This window comes from Ciconia boyciana, chromosome 3 (genome assembly GCF_034638445.1).
Source record: "Ciconia boyciana chromosome 3, ASM3463844v1, whole genome shotgun sequence".
In the NCBI taxonomy this organism is placed as follows: Eukaryota; Metazoa; Chordata; class Aves; order Ciconiiformes; family Ciconiidae; genus Ciconia; species Ciconia boyciana.
In genome coordinates, this window is record NC_132936.1 from 89,414,456 (window position 1) to 89,440,994 (window position 26,539).

At 37.7% G+C, this 26,539-nt stretch overlaps 1 protein-coding gene across 6 annotated transcripts in view; it reads right to left on the reverse strand.

Annotated features, from left to right (window-relative positions):
- The window catches only part of SMYD3 (SET and MYND domain containing 3), a 424,609-nt gene that overhangs the window by 54,593 nt on the left and 343,477 nt on the right, over nucleotides 1–26,539 (reverse strand). For 5 of the 6 annotated variants that reach the window (XM_072856509.1, XM_072856505.1, XM_072856507.1 and 2 more), the window contains exon 8: nucleotides 21,226–21,336. The exons of the other annotated variant lie outside the window; for it this stretch is intronic. In XM_072856509.1, the coding sequence (XP_072712610.1) occupies nucleotides 21,226–21,336 (111 nt within the window). The remainder of the gene's footprint in view (nucleotides 1–21,225; nucleotides 21,337–26,539) is intronic. 6 annotated transcript variants of the gene reach the window in all.

Here is a 26,539-nt window from a genome sequence, read left to right on the forward strand (position 1 = left end):
TTTTGCACATGTACTTCCCCTACAATTAGTTCTCTGATAAAAAAGATCACCTGGAAATAATTTTGTGCATAGCTGAATTTGCCACCAGAAGGCATAAGGTGAATGTTAGGACAAACAAACCCACAGTAGAGAAATTTTATCAGCACAGTTAACATACATACCCAGCCCTCTTAAAGCTTTGCAATAGACTTACACTGAATCTGTTAGCTTCAATGTAACCTCCTCCAGTTTTTATGGGACTACATCAATTTCTGCACTCAGCCTGTTATCCTGTAACAATCTGTCTCTAAAACATCTTTGTAGATCAAGCGCTGCTCACTGATTGATCTAAAAAATAAATCTGGCCTGTAAGAGACTAATAACGATGTCTGAAATATTAGGTTTAAGGAGCTACCGAAAAGAAAAATTCTTTTAAGCTATCTTTTCCCAATGGCCCAAGTATAATTCTCAGTATTTCTGTAACATGCTGTAAGCCTTACAATTAAAACCTCAGAAACATGGGGACTGGGACAGATTTATAAGTGAAAGAAAAAAACCAACTATACACCAAGTTACAGGCCAATGACTGATGCATCATTAGGACTCACTTTGCACACAGTGGGACTGATGGATGGATCAGGTTAAAGTGTCCCTTGACACGGGATTAATCTTTCTCTTTCTTGTGCAGTCTTTTGAGTTGCTTTCCATTGTCTTCTAGCATTTCATTAACAAAACAAAACAGTGCAAGGTTGGGGTTTCCTCTAACCTTTACACTAGTGCATAGGGTTAAGTCAACACTGGCTTCATATCCAGGTAGAGAATAGGGAGTGTCTGTTGGACCAATAATCTCCCAGCCCTCTCTGGATTCATGGTCTTTATCCCTTTTGTAAGAGACTTTAAGATGGAGCGAGCTGGGCAGGATGCCCAGCTCTGGGAAGGATTTAGTCACAGGTTTCAATGAGATGTCTTCTGTGTTCTCAAGATGAGGCATTTTGGGGATTGGCTGATGTAAGGACAAGCAAAGACCTGGCTAGCTGGGCCTTTTACACCTTGACTGTTCTTCATCAGATTTCCATACACCAAAGAAGTCTTGTCCTTTCCTAAACACTCTAGTTCAAGGCATGGAAGCTGCTTCCAAACAGGCAGCCAACCAGGGGCTGCAAAACAACCAGGAGGGCTTGTCACTGAGAACACTTCTGCCTTCCAGCCTAATAAGATTTTTCCAAGTAAGTTGTTTCTCTCCCTTGGGCAATGCCTTGAAAGTCATGGCCATGTGATACGATTAAGCCAGCTAAAAATACAAAACTGTCTTGGAGTTGGAATTATGGAAATAATTGAAGTGATTAATAGTTATGCCAAACTGTTTAATTTAATCTAAGAGCATGGCAGTAACAGCTATGGGAGATTTAGCTTTCCACAGAGTAACACCCATGGAAAGCATCTCTTTTCAGAACATGTTCCCAGTCAAACCTCCAGGTGTGCAGAGCTGCCAACAATAAAGGAAGACAGGCTTTTTTCATCTGTAGGAAAGAAGAACCCTAGTTGAAGAAAAGGAAGAGGCTTTTGTTGAAAAAGTTGAAAAAGAAGGAAGAGTTAGTGACTTGTGCCTAATTATTTTCCTTATTTTCTGACATTGACACTAAACGTACGAATTTGTTCTTCAGAAGAACAAAAATATTTGTGTCTTGGTCTAAAAAATAATTAGACTAGATAATCTAGTCACAAAAATGCATGACAACCTTATGATGGCTGAAACTTTACAATTGGTGATGCTTTACAATTCAGCTTTCACACATAGAGGTGTGCTGGAGAAAACTGAGAGTAGAATTGTTGAAGGCTCATGGGGAGAGCAGAAAAGACAGCTGCAACACACATTTTTCCATGGCAAGAACACAACCTTGCAATACTCTTAATAACACAGGTACAATTCATTGAAGGCAGAAGCATCACTGGATGTGCTAGCTGAACCGGCAATCTAGGGCGCAAGGAAAGACAAAATTGATCTGTGACTTATTTTGAGCAATTATTCCAGATGGAAGATGGTTCCAGCACTTGCTTTCCATTTACTCCAAGCATGTGCAGGGGAAACTTGTTCATTAAAAGGTGAGTTAAGATGCAACAACAACATTTCAATTCCATCTCTCCATTCTCTCCATCCTTCCAATACCATGGCAGGTGCTGCTACAGCATTCTTGATAAAACACACCTGGGGATTCGTCATCTTAACTCTGACGCTTTCTGGAAATCTCCGTGGACTACCTATCCCTTGGACTACCTATTCCTGACTGCTTAGACCTGTGATTCTAATCCTTTGGATGGAACAATCTCCAGTTATATTCAGTTCTTCTAGTAAAACAAGCTATAAGTTAAACTCTTCACACCTGACACCTCTCAAAAGAAGGACACTGTGTACCTTCACATCTTCTTGAATTTAGTTAGGGTACATGAAATACAAAGGCTCACCTACACAATTCAACTAGAAAAAATTCTACCCTTGAAATCTATTTGGGTCTTCAAAATGGGCAAATGCAAAATATTCTGTAAAGGAAAATTTTCCTGCCATAAAGAACCATCTTTCCTCCCCTAAGTTTCACAATAATTTTGCTGTATAAAGGATTCAAGAACAAGATTAATTTTTTTTTAAATATTTGCTTGAACATCATAATTTCTATAGCTTGTAGATCAGAACAATATTAGTTGTTATTTTTCTTTCAGAATTCTTCCAGCTTTTATATCCAATTATTCTCCAGACTTTTAAATTTGTACATACTCATTGCAATCTATGTTTGAGGAGCCTGAGAACGGACATGATCAGCTCTGCCCAGTGCATCCTGTAAATGCTCATAAAAATAGTCTGTGGTACACAATACACCACTAAATGTCAATATTTGCTTTAAATATTACAGTTTTCCACAGTTTAGGTTCTGTTAGTGACACTTGTAAAAATGAAGCTATAACCACTTATAACAAAGCTATAACAAAAGAGAGAGAAACAAGAAAACCAGAGGGTATTTGATGAGGATTATAATCTGTTTGCATAGCGATCAAATGTAAAATGTTCTGCAGTTCTGGCTTTAAGTGATAGGAAGATTTATTATAAAAGCACCGTCTCCTGAAACAATTACAGACATCAGCCACCACAGAAATAGGCATGTGAAAATGTTCACCTGTTCCATTACCTCCTATTCCTTTGCTTCCACGTCATTTGTAAGAATTAGTTCTCTCCCTATCTCTTCTGCTATTCTAGTGTCCTGAACACACCCCATCCTTAACTGAACTCTCCTTAGAAAGGAGTATAATCTTCAAAGTACAGATACATGTTTCCCTTTCCTTCCTGTTGCTTTACACCACTCCTCTTTCCCTGACTACTCTTCTGTTTCTTATACTTCCTAAAAGTGCTCCCTATCTATTCATTGCAAGCGCCACTGCTTTTACACACAACGTTAGCAGTCACTGTTCTTTGCTATCCCAACATTTTAAATCCTTAATTTTAAAAGATTCCCACACGGACAGCACGTCCTCTGAGAGAAGATATCTCTCTTACCAAAACAAGCGTACGCCAACCAGTCAGCGTCATTGCCCCCTCTGCCCAATTGCACTCCCATAGCCCCAACATTACTCATCTGTAATGCACTGCACCTCTGAAAATCTCCTGAACATTGAAAAGGTTGATTAAGGGCTAGTCCTCCTTCCAGACTCAGGCTACAGGATAGAAATAGGACATGGATTTTCTGTCCTCTCTACAAAGTTCATCTTTCTCCTTCTTGCAGACGGAGGTAGAGAAACAAGCCAGAGATTTGCCACGGAGAGGAACCATGAAGCACTCCCCACCTCCCTCCACAGAAGGGAGAAGTGGGGACAGGAAACTCCAAATAATCAGTAACTCCTACACCTCTTTTTCACCTTCCCAGCCTTCCTCCTACAAGAAGTACGTCCAAGAGCATCTTCATTATGTGCCTATTTCCAGTGTTCAGGTATCCAGTCCCACAGAGGCAGAAATGAGCAAAGCTTTGTAGGGGGTATTGGAGTGCCAGGCTGCCCTGAGAGGAGTAGAAAACAAGGTCTGAAGTTTTCCATGACCAGTATCTTCTCTTCTAAATACACAAATGGAATACAAGAGTGTAATGTAAGCACCAGCAAATGTCAGTTTTACAATGGTAAAAGCCTATAAACCATAGTTCAAACAGAAATTAGGGGTTTAATATGAAATATCATTGGGTATGATATTTTTGCAAGACAGAAAAATCACACTAAATAATCATAATATTTCCTTCTGGACACAAAATCTATGACTATATAATGATAATCCTGTGAAACAGCAGCATATTATTCTGTTCTCTTTTTGTGGAAGCTTTAAAAATATCTTTAAAAAGGAAGTTTTCTGGACTGTAATATTTTAACACTTTAAAAGCTATGGATACCTCAGATATCTGAACATTTCATATAAATTGCTGACCATGGCTTACAATTTGCTTAATTTCTAAAAATTTAAATGGCAACTACAGATGTGCATCTGACAGAACAATTCTGACCAACTTGATGGGTCCAAATCAAAAGACGTTTTCAAGACTTTGAAGAAGGTGTCAGAAGAGCTCTGACACATTTAAATTAGGGCATGGCATTTTAAAACGGATTTCTGATACATTATGCTCTGAAAGCATAAATAACAATTTTCTATTTCTGACTCTACTTAAAAGTGCAGCAACTACTGAACATATGTTTCTAGTAAACTCAGTAACTCACTGTTTTATACTTGGTGGCAAAAAGAAAGCATTAAATGAGTAGAAGATATTGCAGATCTTCTGAAGCTTCACTTTCACTAAGATGAAGAAAAATGTCTGTGAGAAAATGTGATATGGAAGCTGCTATACTGTGGCTAAACTGAATTTGTGACTTGAGCGCTTCGGAGCAAGCAGGGTATGAGGGCCTGCTGGGCAATCACAGGTGCATGCAGCTACACGTACAGCAAGAGAAAGCACACTTGAGCAGTTTCCCAAAATATCTGAGGTCATCTCTTATAAAACATTTCCAGTCTTTTCATTTCCGTAGATAATTTGTGCTCAATTTTGAAGCCACAGTTTTGTGATGGGACAGCAGTTTGTGATAGAGGACTGTATAGCTGAAGAAAAATATGTACTCGTTGGGAAGCACAGGCTATGGTGAAGCAAACTGTGGTACTAGCGTTTGACTCCACACTGGAACCTGGGCTGGATTTATATTTGTATACTGGATGAAGTTGCACTCAGAATCAAAGACCCCTCATCTCTTATTATGAGGGCTGTGGTTTATAGAGGCCTACAGCTTCAGTTGAGGATTTCACTCACCTTCACTCTTGCGAATGGACTTCATTAAGAACTAAGAGTATGTGAAACGATCAGTGACAGAGCCCTGTCATGATTCAAGATTTACATGTGATTGCTGAAGTTTCAAAAGCTCCCCTGCCCTGCCCCATGAAAAATAATGCCAGCTCCATAAACGCCAGTTCAACTTTCCAACCCGCATAAGGTTGTCCTCACCAGAAGCTGAACTGTCAGAAGAGAAAACCTTGTGTTTTCTGTCATATGGCTCTGAAAAGGGTGGATGGGACACATGGCAATTCCAAAGCTACTCTGTCCGCAGACAAAAACAATGTTGTGTTCCCTGTGAGGCTATTGGGAGGGGGTGAACCCGACTTCTGAACAAATTGAATTTGTACTTTTTATGTTTGAATTCTGAAGGTAAGATAAGACACATTGCAGTTGGATGCCATATTGCAGCTGTGCAGTGCATTGCTCAGTATGAGGCAGGCTGCATTACCTCACATAATCAATATCAGCTCTTCATGGATTACTGGCTCTGGTGTCTGGCAGTGCGTAAGAACTGCACAGACTAGTAATACTCTAAATTGTATGGGTATTGGAAAATATAACAGTTGTTCACACCATTCATGTTTAAGTGCTCTACTTAGGCATTCAAATCAAGATGAAGGTTTCCCCAGACCCTGCGTACAATTAGTGCAAAAAACCAAGCACCGAAACATGGTAGTACAAATAACCTTCCCTTAACATTATCCAACTTAGTTACAACATTACAATATTTACTCAAAAATTTAAAAAGAAGCATCAAAAACAACTGTGGGAAATTTATTAAAATAAGATGCTTTTAATAAAGAGAAAATTAAGATCAGCAAGTCCATTTGAAGAAGTCAGTTTAATTTAATAAAATTAAATGGGATTAAGATAAGTTTATCCCAATAACATCTTAGATTTAATTAAGTCTTAAAGGTAAGAGAGGAGCAAACAGACCAACAGTTCTCAGCCTCTCCAGTTGCAAGTCCAATATCTGTCAAGCTCACAATTCTGCACACCAAAAATAGTAATTGCATTTCTGTCAGACTCATACTCCACTCTTATCCACTGCAATCCCACTTCAGCTATTAATTTCTGTGATTTTTTTAGACACACACATTTTTAAGCAGCCTTTTCAAAGATCACTGCATCTGTATATTGTATGTTACAGAGGCAACCTCATAAATGTTCTATAGTGAAGCAAATTGACATCCCCCTTCCTACTGACTCCCCCGCTTATAGATTCAAGGGTCACATTAGCCTTCTTTGCCAGAGGAGAACACAATGTTTTCCATTTCTGTTCAGATACCTATGCTGAGATTCATCTGACCAAATGTAGACATTTGGGCCACCCTTCTATTTGACAGAGAATAAAAGGCACTCTCAGACTGTAATTTGTATTATCCTAAAGCAGGCTTCTAAAATATGTCAGATGAATAACAGTCAAAGTGTGTCCATTTTTCTCCATTTTATCCATAAAGGAAGTCTAGAGTAACTAGCTCAGATGCCGACATTTACACTGCAGCTGTGAGATTTGGTGAAATAAATCATAGCTGTAGATCCCCACTTCAGATGTGGAGTATGTGTTCTACCTTTGCAGTGGTGGCACATTTTATTTCAATAGGTCTAATTTACCAAGCAATTCCAGTTACTCTGTATTATTTACCTGTCCTCATAAATGTTTATTATTCTCTCAGTCTTTGTCATCCATGAATTTTACTGGCAATGATTTTGCAATTACTTCCAATTCATTCATGAAGATGCTGGGTACTGTAGAAACAGGGTTATTATGGACACACTCTGAAACTATTTGGTAAGCATTATATATAACTGATGATTATGGTGATTTAATGTTTAAGTGTGTTGTCAGAACAATCTTTAGAGTGTATATATATTTAGAATGTACATGTATAAATTCCTGTAGTAAGAGAAAAGACACCAAAAAAGCTCAAAGCTTTCATAAGTCTCGAACATCATAGCCCAACTGAATTTCTTAAAGACCAATAACACTCACAGACCAAGTCTTATTATTAAAGCTTTTCTGTTTTACATGTACTCTTTGTGATAAAAACCTAAGCAAATAACATTACAGACAGTATTTCTTCTCTCAAAAAGCAGCATACAAGGATGCTAGGCTACTTAGCAAGAAAGCAAGATAGTATCTAAAGAGATCTGTCAAAATAGAAACAATACACAGAGCTAAGCAGCTAGACTTCACCATAGCATCTTGCCTGGACCTGGAGACTCTTCCAATGAAAGGCACATGTATTTAACACATTCTGAAGTCACTTCAGTTAAGTGTTAGTCATTCTGGTTGCTGACTTGCTGACCAAAACATTTCCCATATTTAAACTGGGTCCCTTAAATACTGCTACTCCTTTTGGTGAAAAAGGAGTCATAATTACACAAGGGCTATCCTAGTTCTTTTCATTGCCCTTTCTCCATACTGTTTTACAAAATCCTTGTGCCGCACACAGCTCGGGCCCCTGGGGATGACTGGCACCTTGCAGGGCCAAGAGCCCAATGCCTACTCTCAGTCAAGACGATGGAAGTTGCGGTTTATTCCATGAGCAACAGGACCAAGTTTTGTGTCTGTGACAACACTGCCTTTATAAACCTCCTAATTTCAGGAGCTTAGAGCTGACTGCAAAATTCCCATCCAAGCTGCATAGGTTACAAGCTGAAATAAAAATTGACTGGATGATGGGAAGAGCAATAAATAGAAGTTCACTATTTATCAACTCATAAAAGACAGAGGATGGGAGGAAGGGAGGAAAAGCAAAAAAGTACTTACAGCTTAGCATCAGAGAAATAGGGCCTTATGCCAGACCACCCAAAAATTCTTGGCACGTTTGTAATTCCATTGCAATTTCCAGCATCAGTTAAAAGAAACCCTGTGGGTAATTTGGTTACCTGAGGAAGGATACTGTTCAGCCTAATCCCTAGCAACTGTGAGGCTGGTATTTCAGACTGTCTTAGACATTACACATTTGTTAAGGCAACCTCTAGGCCTATCTTACCAAACTGACAGCTATAAGGCAAATCTGCTTTATTCCTTAATTCTGCAACCAGTGGAGACACAAAGTGCCACTGAGGACATTTAGTGGCTCAAAAGAGATATGTAGGTCCGAAACCCTCAGAATATTTAGGTATTCACAATGCATAATCCAATCCACATTCATCAGTGCATTGAAATATGTACTTAAGTTTAAATGCATGCATAAATCCCATTAAAGTTAATATTTATGCAAATGACTGAACACTTCACTAAGTAGAGGTGTAGTTATTTGTGCAAAGTTCAATTTATGCTTCAGTGATTTGAAGAATTTGTGCCCATTGAATTATTGGTTCTAACTGAAGATATACTGACATCAAGTTAGACATTTGTTTTGAACACTAATATCAAAACAATCTAATATCTTAATGCATGATATATCACATGATAAAATGGTAGCTATAGTAATTATGCTTTTTTAATGTATACTGCAATGTAAAATAACAATATTTACTGCAGCATATGTTTTCTGAATGAATGGGTATGAAATACAGGGAGTTTAGGGTTTAGAAAAGCACATGCAACATGGTTAAGATCATACACGGTTGATCAGTCTACTCTATACCTTAAAATATTTGACAGATCTCAAAAGTGAAAGTGGCAATTCCTAGAGCGCTGATAAAAATTGACTGCCTAACTCACCAGCATGTTGCTTGAATATTCAGTGTCAATGCTCAAATCCACACTGACCAGTCTCCAAGTTTTTTAAAGTCACAAATAAAAAAAGATTGAATTCATTTTGTACAACTGCAGCTCTTAAAAGAGCACAGTATCTGAAGTTTCCTCCTCTAGAATTTTGCCAACAAATTTGATTGTCCCCTAGCTGAATATTAGTTTCATATAATCAAAGGAGAGGTATGCAAATATCTTTAAAAGATGTTGTACAGTGTTTTAGTCATTTCAAGAACTTCTATTTTGGAGAATTATTATTGACTACCCTCTGACTAACACCAATTTAAACCAGTAAAGGTTCTTCCAGTCTTTAAGGGAAGCAGCTCGAAACACTCCATAAGACAAATGAATGCTTGAAACAAACTGTTTCCAGTACCTTTCTAGGATTCTATTATGGTGATTCAATAATACGGACATTTTAATCATTGTCAAAAAATAGGAAAATGGCCACATCCCAGAGAGTGAAAAGGACATTCTCTAAAATGTCATAATGTCATGGAAACTATTATAAGACCCTTGAATATTTCTCAGGGCCTTTATTTACTGTTTGAATAGCTATCATGCAGCTGGTTCCTGTTGACTGCCATTGTTGCAAGTTTTTACATGCCTCAGCAATCAATGGTGATCGGCCAAGGTGATTCAAAGCAAGGAGAGGTAGCCTAGATCACAAAACGTGTACTGAAAGTTAGACTTCTTGACTCACATGGAAGCAACTGTTTATGGGACCTGCTGGAACAACATAATTTAGTGATACATAATCTATAATGGATTTCCAATTTTCCAAAACAGTTCATGGTATTAGTAATCTATTTTTCTGCCTCCTGATAAGTACTCTCCACTAAGTACTTCACTCATTGCTTAAAAACAGACATACTGTTCTAAAATATTTTTCCCAGTCAGATGGATGAGCGTCACCCCTCTGAAAAGCATGCTATCTCAACCCCTCCTTTTTAAAATTTCTTTTTCAGGTGAGGGTTTGGGGTAGGGGAGAAGAAGCTCACTTGGCATGGATCCCCACCTTCCTTAACCAAATACAATGTACTAGTAACTGAACTTCGCACTATCTTTCTCCCCTATACCAAATGTCTCTAGATTCAAACTACTGTATTAGGCAGTAGCTGGAATCACATCAAAAGGTTTCAAAGCTCAGAAGGACTTCTTTTGTGCATGGGAATGATGCAAAATTTATGTTAAGTTGTACACTAGAAATATTTTGAGAGTAAAAATTTAGTTGTCTAGATATTGTCAAAGGAAGTGCAGAAACTGTAGTTTATATCCAACACTTGTCAACACCGACTAAGACAAAGATTCATGCCTTATCTTTTCTAAAGCAATATGATGTAGCAACATATTTTTCTTAATGATTGTGGTCAGATAAATCTTGGGCAGAGTTGTGATACACTATTTTACCATGCTCCCCAACTCAAATCACTGTTTGCAGTGTAATGAACAGCTTTCATGCAATTCACTGGAAAATAACAGGACATCCTGCAATGGGTCAACAAATCACACAGTCCTCTGCTGTAACTCACATGGCTAGAGTAAATTCAGCCTTTTCAAGCCTGCTGCCTTTTACACAACAAAAAGTTCCTATTCATGCTAAAAATAAAGCTCACAAATGCAAAATTTAGAACTACAGCTTTAGTTACTGCATTGTTGTGATATTAATTAAACTACTGGCAAGAAACTGATGTGGCACATTGCTTACCATAGCAGTTTTTCAATCCAAAGCATTCAGTCTGCAGTTTTACAGTCTCAAAAGTTATGGACTTCCTTGCTATTCAGATGAGCTCATTCTTGCTTTAATAGACCTCAGAGGATATTAGTTAAGGACTGGAATTGATTTAGGCATTGAAGAGCCTGATTTTGTCTTTCTCAATATATGGTGCTTCCTACGAATTCAGCCAAAGACCCAAACTTTGAAGAATTACACTGTCAAAAATAAATTAGAATGAAGTCATGATACCTGATGACCTTGCCACAGGGTCCTAAATCAATCAATCAATCAATCTTCAAAAAATAAAATTAAAAATAAAATTTGGCTTGCAACAGTGTCTAAAAGTTTAGAGGCAGCTGACAGGAAAGACATCTTTCTTCATTTCAATAAGAAGACTAGAGTGAAAGATGCACTTCCACAACGTGGCATGGGAAATAACAACAATGTGAGTCTTTGTAGTAAGTTTCATACTGAGATATTCTAAAGAATAATCCATCTTTTTAATGTTACCTGTATAATGGGCATTTCTACATCTATTTTATGGAGGGAGATATGAAACAGGGCTGTACATTACTTACCAAAGATCACAAAACAAATAGCAGCAAAAGATAACCACCACCACCATGTACTGCATGTGTAATATATCGCTCACTAAAAAGGTATAATATCTTTAAAGTTGTCCCTGTGTGTTCCCTGCACGTACCTATGTACATACATGTATGCATACAATATTGCTTTTCCCATTAAGACCTGGTTTTGTCCAGTGTAGATACGTGTCCACTTCACCACAAAAAGTAATTGCAGTGAAATGGATCACAGAATCCACTGTTCCTCCTAGCAAGTAGACAGGCTAAGGAGATTTAGTTCATAGATCTAACGATGGGGTAGATTACAAGATTAAAATCTGGACTACTAGATTAAATTTTTTTTCCAGACTTTTTTTACCCATTCTTGACCCATTTAAAGTAAAACCATGATCTTACTTCAGGGCCCGCTGTGAACAAGTCTGCTTTACAAAACCACTCATTATTCCTCTCCTCCGATTGGAATTATCAGAAAACTAGGACAATAGACATAGCAACAAAGCTAATTTTTCATTTTACCAAGCATTTACGCCTACTGTATATGTAGTACTTCATTCTAGTGATTTCCAGGCATTGTATGGACAGTAATTGATCTCAGAAAAAATATACTGTGAGAAAGGTAAGATTTATTAGCACAATTTTTCAGCAAAGGAAAATAAAAATATGACAAACTGCCCAACATCATAAAGAAAGTATATAGTATACAATCAGAATGGCATTAGGAACCAGAAATTTGGAGTATGAAGAGAGTATATTCAGAATCTGAAGAGAAAGACACAGGATGCACTGACATGAAGGAGCATCATAGGAACCACAGTTGAAAAAAGTCATTTTTCCAGAAAGCAAAAGGTTCCTCTGGACTAGTTTTGGGTGATGTCTTCAACAGGGAATGAGTTTGGAGATGACAAAAAGCTTTTGCTGAAATTACTTGAAGACGGCCTATTGCAAAAAATTTTAGCGAGCCAATAAAATTGTGTGCTATTTCAGGTTACTCACAAATTTGCTGATAAAGAGTAAAGAGTTCTTTTCTATCTTTTTTTCTTCCTCCATGTTGGTGTCACTCAGAACGTTTGTAGACTTTACTGTTGCTATTATTTATAAATCTGGCAGTATCAGAATCACAGCTACGCTGTTTTGCAGGTTTTTACACTGTACAGAGTAAAAAGAGCACTCACCCCAAAAAGCTGAGAGTCTAGCAGGAGAGAAAACAGTGAAATAGAGGGAGCAAAATATACAGCATGCCAGCAAAGGTTGAAGTTATAATCAGCCCATATATTGTTGATGTCCTGGTTTGGGCCTTTAAAGGTCAATGGTAAAATTCATTCCTTGTCAGAAAGTGATTTAGCTTACATCCACAGAACTGATGAGAAAAAGGTATTTCCACTCACTTTCTTTTTCTTTTTAATTTATAGCCCATTAGTTACAATATACACTTGGGAACAGAAATATATAAGCTCCTATTCCTACTTGATTTGGAGCAGGAATCTAGAAAAAAGATACGGGAACTGTCTGTATCCTGGCCTCACCTGAACCTCACCCATTGCCTGAAGCACTGACAGAATCATGGGGTCCCCTTACCCCATAGGGAGTGCTCTGACACCCAGGATAAAATGTCATTCTTGCTCTGATGCAGGTATTATTTTGTCCAAAGTGGAAGACCTTCAACAGGAGACATTTTTGAACCCAGAAAATTGAATCCCAGTCAGTCCAGAAAACTCTGCAGTTTAAAGTTGCGACATCTTTTTTCCTGACTGAAATGGGATCTGAATGAAAATCTATCATATTTCAAGTAAATTACCTAATTCATGGGATTTTAAAAGACTGAACATCCTGCAGAGTAAAATAAAGTGACTGATAAACAGATCAAGAAAAGGCATCCAAAATCAAGATTATTCCTTTAGGTACTACTGATATTAGAAACCACCTTGACAGGCTGAAACACACAAGACCTTATAGCAACTGCAGTGAAAGAGCATTCAGAGATTCAAGATCAGACAAAGCAACGACTGGCTTCATATATATTTAGAAAAAATTTGTGAACTAGTATCCCCAAAGTCACTGCAGGAAAAGGTGTTTGGAAAATTATTTTTCTGATCTAGTCTTATGTTTTAAATTACTGCTGTTTCTCTCAGCATATTCTATCTTCTATATGTTTATTTTAGATTGCTAACCCAGAGTGAGACTTTTCTTATTTCTGTTTATCATTCAGCAGAGACCAAATAGTGACTGCTACAGGAATGACACCATCTGAAAAAAAATCGTAACAGTAATAACTAGTTCTAATGACAGTTCCAAGGAAGCTGGACGTCCGGGAAGGGGGAACACTGCTAGCCAGGCACTTATATGTAGCTGTTACAGCCTGAAACAGCGATGAGAGTGGACTCCCTTCCCTTGGCAAAAAAGTGTTTCTGCTTAAAACATCTGCCAGAAGATTTACATTTCCTCTTAGATGGCTGGATCTGAAGGGAATGAGATTCTGCTCCCCTCAGATGAGCAGAAAGCCAGACTCCTGGGAGCGTGCCACACTCCAACTCTTACATTGGCTCCAGATATGAACTTCTTGGACCAAATTGATACAGGTTTCCCTACTAAGGATGCCCTGCACAAGCAAGGAGTCTGCATACGGCTCTGAACTCATGTCTACTTATAAGCACAGCAGTATCTTTTCTGTGACCTTTGACAACCCAGCTGATGGCTGCCAATGACCAGAGCACACTGAGGCAGTCCTGAAGCAACTGGGCGAGGTAACTTGTCATGGAAAAATGATCACAGTCCATTTGTCACTGTCTGTGGGACTGCCATTTGATGGAAAAAAATTACAATGTTGAAAGATGGAAAAAGCCTCAGAAGTCATGTAAGAAATGCTAGGAAGCTGAAGAGATAATGGCTTTATTAATGAACAAGAGAGCCCAGAAACTAGAAGTGGTTGCCTTGATTTTCAGTGTAATTTTTGGCACCAGGAAAAAAAAAAAAAAGAGCCCTCTGTCCTTGGCTGTTTGGAAATACATCCCAAGAGGGTAAGATCCTCTGAAAGGGAACAGAATAGTGTTAGACTGACTGTTGGATTTCAGGAACCGATCCAGGGTTTATGTCACTACCAAATGTCTTGCCAGAAGGAAGGAACTGTTAATCAGCCAACCACCTATGGAAAAAATCAGCATTGTGTCCCAGTGGGCTGCTAATTACTGCCACTGGCTTTTGTAGGCCCTGATTATACTAACGTTGGGCTGAAAGGGTAGGTGGGTGAAATATGACTGAGGTCTGGCTTGACTGCTGTAGTTTGCTTCAAAGGCAGTTCTAGTGGCAAAATAATAAAAAGAAGATGAGGAATGAACAGACGATTTCTAAGATAAACTATTGCAAACTCTATCTTTTGATAGGAAATGGATTAAACCAGCATTTTATTGGAACAAAGTCCTGATCTTTTTTTTTTTTTTTTTAACATACCCTTAGTACCTTAGTGCTTAGCAAGTACCTTAGAATCATGACTAGAGATACAGATGCTCCTACTTTATTCTTTGCTTTGATCAAGGGATTTTATGTTCAGTTAGCTGTATGAACAGACTTGTTTTCAACGATCCTATTTAATCCTTGCTTCCCAGGCTTCATCTTTTGAATTAATTTGGAGATCTCATCTTTCATACTGTACTTGGAAAACTTAGTGAGAATGTAAATGCCTGAAAATAAACAAATATTGGGGAAACTAGGACACAAACTTCTGGAACTTGACAATTCAGCAGTTTAAAAAGGCACTTCTTGACATATAATTTTGTATTTCCTGTGTCCTAAATATATGCTCCCTGAGGGAGGGGTGATATTTTTGTACTAACACCAGTACAGTGATCTTACATGAAGCCTTTGTATGCTAATTCAAAACAACAGTCAATAATAATAATATTTTTCATGTAACAATGCCTCTGTCATATAAGCACATGTTCTTCAATGGTATTGCTGACACCAAGCATGAAGATCAAAGGTGAAAACGTGTAAATTCTATCCTTGGCCATATTCAAGCATCTCTCAGAAACCTCGGTGAGGCAAATCAACCATGGACATATGCTCTACCAACAAATTTGATGAACTTATGTAGAAGACCATTTACATTTGATTAAATTCCTAAACGACAGTTGTGTTGTCTCCTAAGATAGGAAAAGAATGTCAAAACTTCTAGCAGGTTCAGGAACTTATTCAGTGCTTTTTTTATAAAAGAGCTGGTGGATGTATGGAAGTGCAATACCAGCTAAAGAATTGCAGGTGACATTTTTATGTAGATGTAGATGGCTTGGCTGCTGTTCAGGTGAGCTAATTTTGAGAGTCCTTGAGTTGGAAACTGGACTTGTGATGTTCTCTACCAAAACTCAGGATGCAATATAAGTAAGCACTAAGCAAAGCAATAAACTGATTAAAGGAATAACGTACTTACTGGCATTAAGTTATTATTAGCTTTGGCAACTATCAAATACTGGCCAAATATAAAAATGATTCAGATTCAAACCTATTGCTTTTGACCTTGTAATAAATAAAAGCCTTCCAAAAACCAAGCTAGACTAAAATATTAAATCCTGGCTCCAAAGGACAAAGACGACTCATAACAAAGTGATTCTATAAGCACAAATCTCCCTGAAATCCTTGGCTGAAAATGTAGAACATGAACAATACTCTGGCTCATGACTGTGGAAAAAACTGTTCTCCATTTAAAATATTTGTCATCAATGTAATCCTATCTTTAATTATAATTAATGTAAGGGGCCTTTACGTGCTGGAATGGTAACACGTTGCGAAGAGTTCAGCACACATTTCTGAATTACAGTGGAGATTGATCTTAAAATGGAGCAAATAATAATGTATAAAGCTGTCAGAGATACAATGAACTGAAGACATGACAGTAGCAATAACTTGTACTGACAGTCAGGAAATATTCTATGTGTGACTTTTAGAAAGACCTGTTTTTTTCCCCTCTTTTAGTTACTGATTTTTGTTTTTTTCAACTTGGGACAAAACCAATTAAAATTATTGTTTAGATTTGTAGGTAGTGCCATTTAATTTGGCAGTAACTGTATGCCAAAAGGTTCATCTTAATCTTATCTTAACCAGTTTACACTGATGCAGTAGCACTTGCTACTCTTCCCTTGTCAAATCAGCAGCTAGGCTGCTTGACTGGTTGCTAAAAGGGACCAGCCAGCATTACGGTATGACCTCTTAGAATCAAAATGCAGCCAACATTGGGGCCCAGGCACCAAAAATTATTTGAGATCCACAGGTCCAGCTAGTTGCCACTGTTTACCTCCATATTTTCTCATCCTTGACGACAGCTATGCACCTGGATTATTCCATGGCTGTGCTCACAGTTAGAGAGGCAGATAAAAAACTACTACTGTATAGCAAGCAGAGATTCACTTTGAAGTCCTTTCATCAGCCGTGACCAGTGAGGAATGTTTGCTTTCATGATATGCAATGCAATTGTGACTGCGCAGCCATGGACCTCTCAATTTGGTCTAGGGCTGTGTCTGCTCACACTGAGTGTGCCAGTGTGCATCAGCTGAAGTTGATGCTCAGCTTCAACAACTTCAACTGGGTCCCTGTGGTTGGGCTGCAGCCTGTTTCAGCATACTTGAAAATGCAGCCTTTGCCATATTACAGTCTCAGATCTGGACAACTGTGCAAGTGAACTGTGTATACTTAGGCAGTGGTTAGAGAAGATTCTTATGCTGTATGAAGTTGCTGTATCTAGCTTAAAAGACCAAATGACTGTGCATTTTAAAGTTCTTGCTAGTGTTGGAGTGAATTTTGCCATTTTATGTAGCTGTGACATGAAATATTAGAGTAAATGAGAAATAAAGACTATTTCTTCATAGATAAGTTGCCTCTTAAATCATAGTTCTTCAGAAAAATATTAGAAAAATATTAGAAATCTTTTTTCTGAAATATTAGAAAAAGCCCTTGCAGAATCATACAACCTAGAATGGCAAAAGAGCACTTTGACACACTACTCGTTTGACACACTATTCGTTTGTGTGTGATTGTAGTATGATGTAATCACTATCCGAGTTTAATCAATTTTAGCACAAATAACAGTGAAGAAGCAGTGACACTGTCTGTAAGATATATTTGTCTACAGCAGCAGCCAGAGACAAATGCTTGAAGTGATCTGCATAAACAAATTTTACCAACAATCTGGATGTTAGTGTGCTGAAACCTACATCGTTGCAACTGCACTCTGCTATCCATGTCAGCTAGCACAGAAACGTAATCATATGATTCTTGATTTTGTGTTTATATATACTTCATGGAGCAGCATAATTTATCTCACCCAACTTCATCGGTCTAAAGTGCGGGCATTTACTTCAAAGCATTCCTTTAACCTCTTATATCCATTCCAGTTTTCATAGATTTCTACTGCAAGACAGTATGAATGAGCTGCTTGTCTTTTCTTTGGATATGGAGGGAGGCTAAAAACTGGCTCAGATTAGATGCCGAATTAAAGGTAGGAAAAATTAGGAGCATTTTGTAGGCTAAATCTATTATTTGTTCATATAGATATCTCTCAGGTTAAATTTTTTTTTTCTCTTCTTTTTTACACAGCACTAAGATACCACAAGGCAATGGGAACTGCATAAAGCACACAACTAAACCTCAAACCATTCCACTTCAAGGAATTATTTTCAAGGAATTATTCTCACTAAAACAAATCCAGCACTTAAAGCTAAAAGACCTTAGAAAATGCAGCACCTTTCTTTATTATCTTTTGGACATCAGAATACTCAGCAAAAGTACGAATTGCCTTCTTCATGCTGTATTTGAGGAAACTGAGCAAAACAGAGCTTCACAGAACATTCACAAAAATGGTCCCTGATTTAGACAGACTGATCTAGTTTCTAGTCAAAAATCTGTTCAGCTCCAATTGAAACAGTAGCTTCTCACTTATTATGAAAAATAAGGGCAGGGTCTTAGGAAACACAAAGGTTGCTCTTGAATAAAATGAATTACCCAAGGTCACTTATGAAGTCAGTAACTGGCTTGAGAATAGAAACTTGATACCATCTTCCTTCTTCACTTGGGCATGTAAGACTAAATGAACAAGCCTTTAGAAAATATAGCAGGAGACATGAACTTCATTGATAAGAAACTTGCAAAGTATTTTTATAAATATGAATAAATAAGCATACATGTAACTAAGTACTAATACATACATGGTTTATATGCCCCTCATATAAACTTTAATGTATATTTCCCACAGGATTCTGAGGAATGCTTTTAAAACATTACAAAAGATGTAGAATAAAAGCTACAATGGAAATGACTTGACTTATAGTTTTACTGTAAATTGATGTGTGCATCTCAGGAGTGATTCCTCCGCTTTCACTGATCCCTAGTACGTGCTCAGCAGCTGGCAGGCACACTCAGCAAGACTGGAATTTGGGAGTAACAAGAAGCTATGATCTCTGTAAGTGTTTGTTAGAAAACAGATTCTAGCTTTTTTGATGAGATGACTACAACTGAAAAAATCCCCAACACCCAAGAACTTACTTGAAGGCATAAAGTATTTCTTAGCCAAACTGGAATTTTCATTTTTACCTATAACGAAGATTTATGAGATGGATTGCTGTTGACTAAGCCATCGTATTTGCAAAGCAATGTTGTAATATGGGAATTTACTATTAGCTGATTATATTTATTGAATCACAGTGTTGAATCTGCCACCCTTGATGACCCAAAGTTGTAGCCATTGCCTATTCTGTTGACAAAGACTTTGCCTTTTAAAAATTTTCCAAGGTGTCTAGGAAATTTGCCTCAGTATCAGGGATATTATTGAATAATTTTGCCAACTGATGACTTTTGAGTATCTAAATCCAGCCATTCTGTAATTTAAAAAAACCCAGATTTTCCAAAAATATGATCTCCCACTGTAGCTGCAGTGTTACATGCCTCTCAGCTTACCAACACTGACTGAGATCGAGGGAAAAAAAAAAGAAAAAGATATCTATGTTTCCAAGTTAGTCATGTAAACAGTTGCATTTATAAAATCTCTGTCACAGAGAAATGAAATGCAGTACTATGAGGACTGCTGCAGATTATATCTAACAATCCTAGACTGAAGCTGACAATAAAGATGTCTTCTTCATAGACATCAACAAAGTTGATGTGAGGTTCCTAGCCCTTCACAGACCTTTTTACATGGCAACAATGAGGAAACTACAGAATTTCAGAATGCAGTCACACAGAGCTTTCTAAACATTTTGCAATATCATCCCCACAGGGAATTTTGCCAATGGGCAAAAAAGATCTATAGAATAAGAACTCAAACCACAGTTAAAAATTTCAAAGAGAAAAAAATCATTAATTAATTTTAACCTATATATGAGACTATTGTTTTCATCAATATATGCACATATAATTTCACTACAATGTTTTTTGATGCTGTACGTTGACTCTTACAGTGAAGTGTACTACAGCCTGCGGATCTTGTTTCTTAAAACATTCCATATGCTGAATGGTCTTTACACCACTTGTCTACCCTTTCACAAACTGTTAAGTGATCCTTAAAGACTCTTTAGCCTGCTTATTTTTCTTAATCGTCACTGCATCTGTGGGGATGCCATTTCCCAAAACCAACCTAAGATTTCACAGCACTTGCGTGAACATCTTTAAAAGAAAGACAAAAAGAGGTCTTCACTCCCCTTCACTGCCTCCAGAGTAACATTGCAGCAATCTTTATCAGGCACAGAACGCCAACAACTTTTGCACATGGACAGGGAGTAATTTAGCATTATGTCATAAGCCTGAAACTTTTCTGTGTTCTCTTTTTTGAACTGCTTACTGATTAATCCAAGGATACATTATGTATTCAATGGGTGTACTTTGGCTTGAACAAAACTACACACACACAACTGTCCTACCCAACACAGTTTAAACTTTGTTGTTTTTTTTTTTTCTTTTTTGCTGTACAGCAATTATTTCATAAATCATATCATGCTCCTTGGAATCATATTTTCATCAATACCTTTCTTACCATTTCCAATCTACTGGGAACACATTTAGCTATGGCATGTGACTCACCCAAAACAGGCATTTATGAAAATAAGAACAAGTGTACATATAACTAGAGAGACAAAGTGCATAAACTGCTATGAAGCCAGCCTCGTTTTGCATATTCCATTTGATCTCTCATCAGGCTTGGAGCCCAAATTATTCTGGCCAGGCTGTATAAATATGAAGTAACCCAGAACATAATTAAACCAGGCTAGGCTGAACCCTAGTAAAAGGTCATGCTGAACAAAATTTTATCTACTACAACTACTGACCTGCTACTCCAAGAACCTGTGAAAGAGAGCATTAAAAACTAGAAACAGTCATCCAAGAAGGTTCACCACTCTCTCTAACAACTGCTAAATATGTCTGCTACTTCTTGAAAATTATTGATGCAGGTGTTTGTCAGAATTAATTTAACATTATTATGAGAATAAGCACAGCCTTCCTGTAGCATCAGACAACTGGCTGCAGTTAAAGTTCCAAGATTATTCTTTTGAATAGGAAAAAAAAAAATCCTTTCCTTTCAGCTTAAAGTCACGTTGCCTCTAATGTTCAGAGGTCCTTGAATCTCAAAATGATCTGAACCACATCTTGGAACCGAAAGTGGTTCCTAGCTTTATGAACAATGCATGTTTTAGCAAGAAATTCTTCTTATCATGTTGTCAACATTTCCTGCTTTTGTTTCCTTTATGGTTGTCTTTCATAGCAACATAAATGGCACTGAGGGCAGAGCTAATTTTCTTCTCCAGTCTGGCCATTCAACTAGTAGCAAAAGATAAGTATTACGTAAAGGAAGGGAAGCTGCTGACAGGCCTTGGAAAATTCTGTTTCATTGGCAAGGAATTTCTTCACTCAACCTACCTTTTCTGGATTCTGGCAGAGAAGACAGTCACATTCAAAGCAATACTGACGCATCAGTTGCTTTTGGCGTTCACTGGTGGGCATCAGTGATTCAATATAGCTGATGGTGAGCTGTGTGCAGTACATACAAAACCAGAGTTGATATATTGTACAAAAATTCCATATTCAGTGAATGTATAGCTAAGGTAACGTTTTTGGATACAACATTTTTCCAGCATAAAATAAAATTTTATCTTAACTGATGATTTCATAGAAGAAATTTACTATTTTTACAAACGGCAAAAAAAAGGCCAAAAATAATTTCCACAGAGAAACACTTTCACATTTCCAGATCAATATTGTTTGAAATTATTAATCCCCCCCAAATTATCACTATTTCAACTTTTCATCCTAATTTGGAAGAAAAAGAAAAAAGAAAAGAGAGAGAAAGGAGAGAGCGAGAGAGAGAAAGGAGAGAGAAGCAGCTCAATATCTGAATTCCTTGTGCATGAAATCTCATTTTCTGTCTAGCTCCAAAGCTTAAGTGTGTATTTAGCACTGGTGTTATACAACATCCAACTACCTCCAAAAATTTCATTTCAGGGAAGCCCCTACTTTCTTGCAAATATATGTTTGAGCCTGAGGAAAGCTCCTCCTATGTCATACCCATCTTAAGTATGTCTGTGATGTTTCCTCTGTGACCAAGGAAGCACAAAAGCATTTCAGGCAAAGCTGTTGAAACTATTGACAAGAAAATTCATTAAAATTATAAAAGAAAATGCTTACATTTGTGCCATTTTCAACTCCTCATGCTGTACAGAGTGAATTCCAATGAACTACAGAGAAGTCTGTAGTTTGTTCACTTTGACGCCTGCCAGAAGGAATTTTACAGGGCTAACCATTTGTAGAGTTCTTCAAATGTTTAAAGTGCTGCACAGGCATAAACTAATGATAAGGGAAAGAATATAACAAAATAACAGCCCAGCTCAGACCAGCATTCAGTCATACACGCTATTGAGTGACTACACTATACACCCAACAGACTTTGAAACACTCCAGAGAGGTCAGAGCTAAAAAAAAATTAAAAAATCGGGTCACATTATTTCATCCTGAGCCTAGACACTTCAACTAATTGGGAGAATTTTCACATGGTTCTCAGTTAAATCATGAGAGTCCACTCAAACAAATTACAGGAAAACCTGACCAATTTGTAGTAATGACTATGAAATCCATTGTCAGAACCTGCATTTTGCAAATTAGTGAGCTTTCTAAATAAATGAGCAATTAACAAGAAACTAAAACAATGCCTGCATTTTTTCATTTATTATTACAGTGTAATTTGATTATATATTGAAGGAGGACGGTATTAAAAGAAGACTACTGAGACGGCAAAGTCAAGTATTTAAAATGATCATAAGCAGAAAGCCTGTGGAAAAAAATAAATATGGTCTCATAATTGAAGATTAATAGTATAATTAATGAAAGAGACAAATTAAAGTTCCACAGATAATCAAAAGTTAAAGTGTAAGAACTTTGTTAGATTTTCCATTCTATATGTTGTTCTGTCCCACCTTGTGCATGCCTGAGCTGAGAGGGTATTAGTTTCACCACTGCTTGTTTACAGCAGAACAGTCTGTACTAATCATCTACATAGGAGCTGTAGGCTTCCCTCTGAGCTTTCTGCGGTGAATGGATGGAAATTGTTTTGCCTTTTTCTTTTCCACTCTTTTCTCCCAAGCTTGGTTTCTTCTGCCCCATTCTCTCCAATCTGTCCCTCTTCTCATTCTCTCTCTTCTCTGCCCCTGGACATGAGTATCATTTTCCAGTTGTATTCCCCACACCTGGTTATCTAAACCTGGTTTCCAGCCCTCAGTTCTAGCTCCTTACATAGCCATTCTTGGTACAACAGGCCAGTTTCATCATCCTGCCAGTCCCAGATCTGCCCTTCTGCCTCCCCTGCGTGCCTCGGCTTACACCTTTTCCCCATATTTGATCACCAACACTCTTGCTCTCCCAAGTTAACACTCCTTGTTGCCCTATTCTGGTTTTTCAATCATCTTCAGTGACCCCACCAACTATGTCCTCATTTCTTTCCCTGGCTGGTCCTGCTCTGCATCCTCCTTGGTGTGGTAAGAAAGATCTGTCTCCCTTCCTTCCCACAAAGCACTTTCCAGTCAAGCTGTAGTCCTAACCTTATCCTTCAGCCATTCCAAGCCCAGTTTTGCTCTCCCATCACAGCCTCTGATCTTCATGTCTCCTTGCAACTCACAGGTGTTTTCTGTCAAAATCATTCCTCACACTGGCTTGTTCCCTGCCTCTTATCCTCTGCATAAACATCACTGGTTCTGAGCCATGTCCTACTGGGCTTTAGGTTCAGGTGGCATCCAGCAGGAAAAGGGATTTAATCAAGTTCAGGCACAGTGAAAGACAGTAGAAATCTTCTGGAAAAAGTAATTCATGTGAGATTAGTCTATTCTTTGCCAAAATACTTAAGACAATGGTTTAAACCCTATCATTACTGTTGAATCTATCACTGGGCAGGGTTCAGTTCTAATACTGAAAAACAAATACATAGCAAACATCAAACATGCTTTATCTATCTTCAGCCTACAGGCTTCATCCCTCTCTCTTTTAATTTTTGGCTTCTTTTTTTTCCCCATTCACGTTGCAGAAACCTTGGAAGTTAAGAACAAGTTTGAAACCAGTAATTTCTTTTTCAGAGGTGCCCAACCAGTTGTGGATATGAACAGTCATGTAACAACCTGCTCGGGATCAGAGCATATGACGGGGCAGGAGGAGGACAGGAGGCTTCGTCACAACAATACCTCCTTCTAGCGTTTTAACAACTTAGGGTTTCTCTTGCTGTCACAGGCCCAAGTCCAAATTCCCAGTCCTGCCACCATAAATCCTAAGTGAAAAAATGTTTGTAGCTGGCAGGCTAAGTGGGAAAATGTAATTAGAATATTTAGAAACATGACCAACCTAACGGTGACTAAGTCTATACTAATCATTTAATCATTTAAACATAAAAATTCTGTATTCAAGTCTCTCTCCTACACTTGTTTTAATTTTGGATCCCTTCATTAGATGCAAGGCTCATTTGACTTGTACATATTTAGGAAATATGCCCATTTATCAAAGGTTGTCTTAATGGTATTTGCATGTGGGATGAATGGTATTAATTAAAACATTATTTCAGCTGACCAAAGCTTGCCTCTTTATTGCATCGCTTATAAAGAATGCAGTAAATCTTTTCCCCTGAACTGGAGAATATATATTAAATAACATTTAGGAAGGCAGGGAATTATTTAACAGCTGTGAGACTTATTGTCTCTCAAGACTTTCTCCTTAGAAATGCAGCACTGTCTGAGCCCTGCTTCTCACTCTGACACAGAAATTCTTTAACCATGGGTATGGTGGTTAGTTTCTCATGTTCCTCATCTGTGAAATGAGGCGGACACAATTTTCCAGTACTGCCATGCTGCAGTGGACTTAATTTATGTTTTTTGTAACAGACTACAAGCTCCAAAATTTCTAGACAGAGGATTCTGTAGAAATTTAAAATCAATTATTTTAATGCAAATGGCAGGGAAAAAAGGGAGTCCTCTTGTTTTTGCAATCATGGGTCTCAGGGTCTTAGGGAGGGTTGTGTACAAAAGTCAGTTCCTGAGACAGAGTTATATAGGTGGTGAACAGTCTGTGCTCTTTCTGTTATGGCATATATGATCAAAATGCCTTCTAACTCAAGGAAAAATTTGATTTAAAAAAAAAGTAATGTGACAAAATGTAATGTGTCAAACATACACAGATATAAAACTTCTCACAGAGTTATAACAACAGAAATATGACATATCTTGGTTGAAATCTATCATGAAGATAGATTTAATTGCTGGTCATCTGAAATTATGATTTGTATTTAGTATAAATTTTAAAAATTAGTTGCTCTGTAAGAGCACAGTCTGCTATGTGACTTTCTGCAGAAAGATACAAATTTGCTGTAACTGAACTCTGAAGCTCATGAGAAGCCACGCACCCATTTTGGAGCAGAACTGGACCTCAGCTAATAGATCCTGTCTCCCAGCAGGACTAATTGATTTGAGCTACACACTGAACTAACCATAGCTATACAACTTCTGATTGGAGAAGAGGCAAAATGAGCTCATGTCTGCCTGCAAAACACCAGGTAGACACAGTAATTAACAAAAAGTCAATTGAAAGTATAGCATACATCTTGATGCTGTTTAAAGTGGTTACTTACGGGTAGGGAACTGACGAAGACCTCTTCAGAGCAAGCTGCTTGTCTTTTTGAGAAATTAGCTGATAGGCTACCTTATCACTGAAGGAGCCCTGGTGATCTCTAGGTGAATAATTTTTGATTTCTTATAATCTTTAGTTGAACATCAACTACAGCATTCATTGGCAAAAGCCAATGGGAACGTAGTGCGTTTTTGTTTAAAATGGTAACTTTCTGCCCTCAAAGAGCATGCAATTCCATAGAACCACATTAGTATAAAACCCAAATAATATACCTAAAGATAAATCTGAACTTTTGGGTTCCGAAGCAAAATTTAAGGACCAGACACTTCTCCATCTTGCCAACTCTCAGTATTTTATTATGATTCCTGCAATACACTTTGTTTTCTTAAAGCTTCAACTTGGGAAACCATGCAATTATACATTAATTCCTTCTTTCAATGCCTACAAAATGTAACATTCATGACTCATGATTTCTTAGTGCTTCAGGACTGGCAACACTGCCTTTGCCACAAAAAAGGCCTAGATGGCTAGAACTTTTGTGTATGATTTTAGGAGTGATTAGTTTTCCAAATATACAGCACCATCAAATTTAGCACTTTCATTCTATAAGGATTCAGGCAAACATTTTCTGGCTCAGGAGTCCTAATTTTCTACTATCTGAGATACATTTTGGCCTTAGGATTTGAACAAATTTCAAAGCTCAACTTCCTGTTAAAAACATACAAAGCCAACAAAATCGGCCTAGGCATTAGACTAAAACTGACCTGAAACCATTTCCATCAGGACATAAAAACTTTTTGTGGTTCTCATAATCTTGCATGCTTTTTATCACTGACTTGATAAATATAATTACTGTGTATAGCATGAGCACTCTAAAGTGTGGTTGGGGCATAAATGTTATTCCTGAATAAATCTGCATCACACTGCAGCAGCTACATTCAATGTAATAATATCTCTTCTTCTGTTTTACAACCAAAATCAGGTCTACTGGTGCCTCCCTCTTTATATAATCATGAGATGACAATAGCCAGTCACCTCAACTCCCTGTGTCTCTGTCTTCCCTGTGATTATAGGTGGT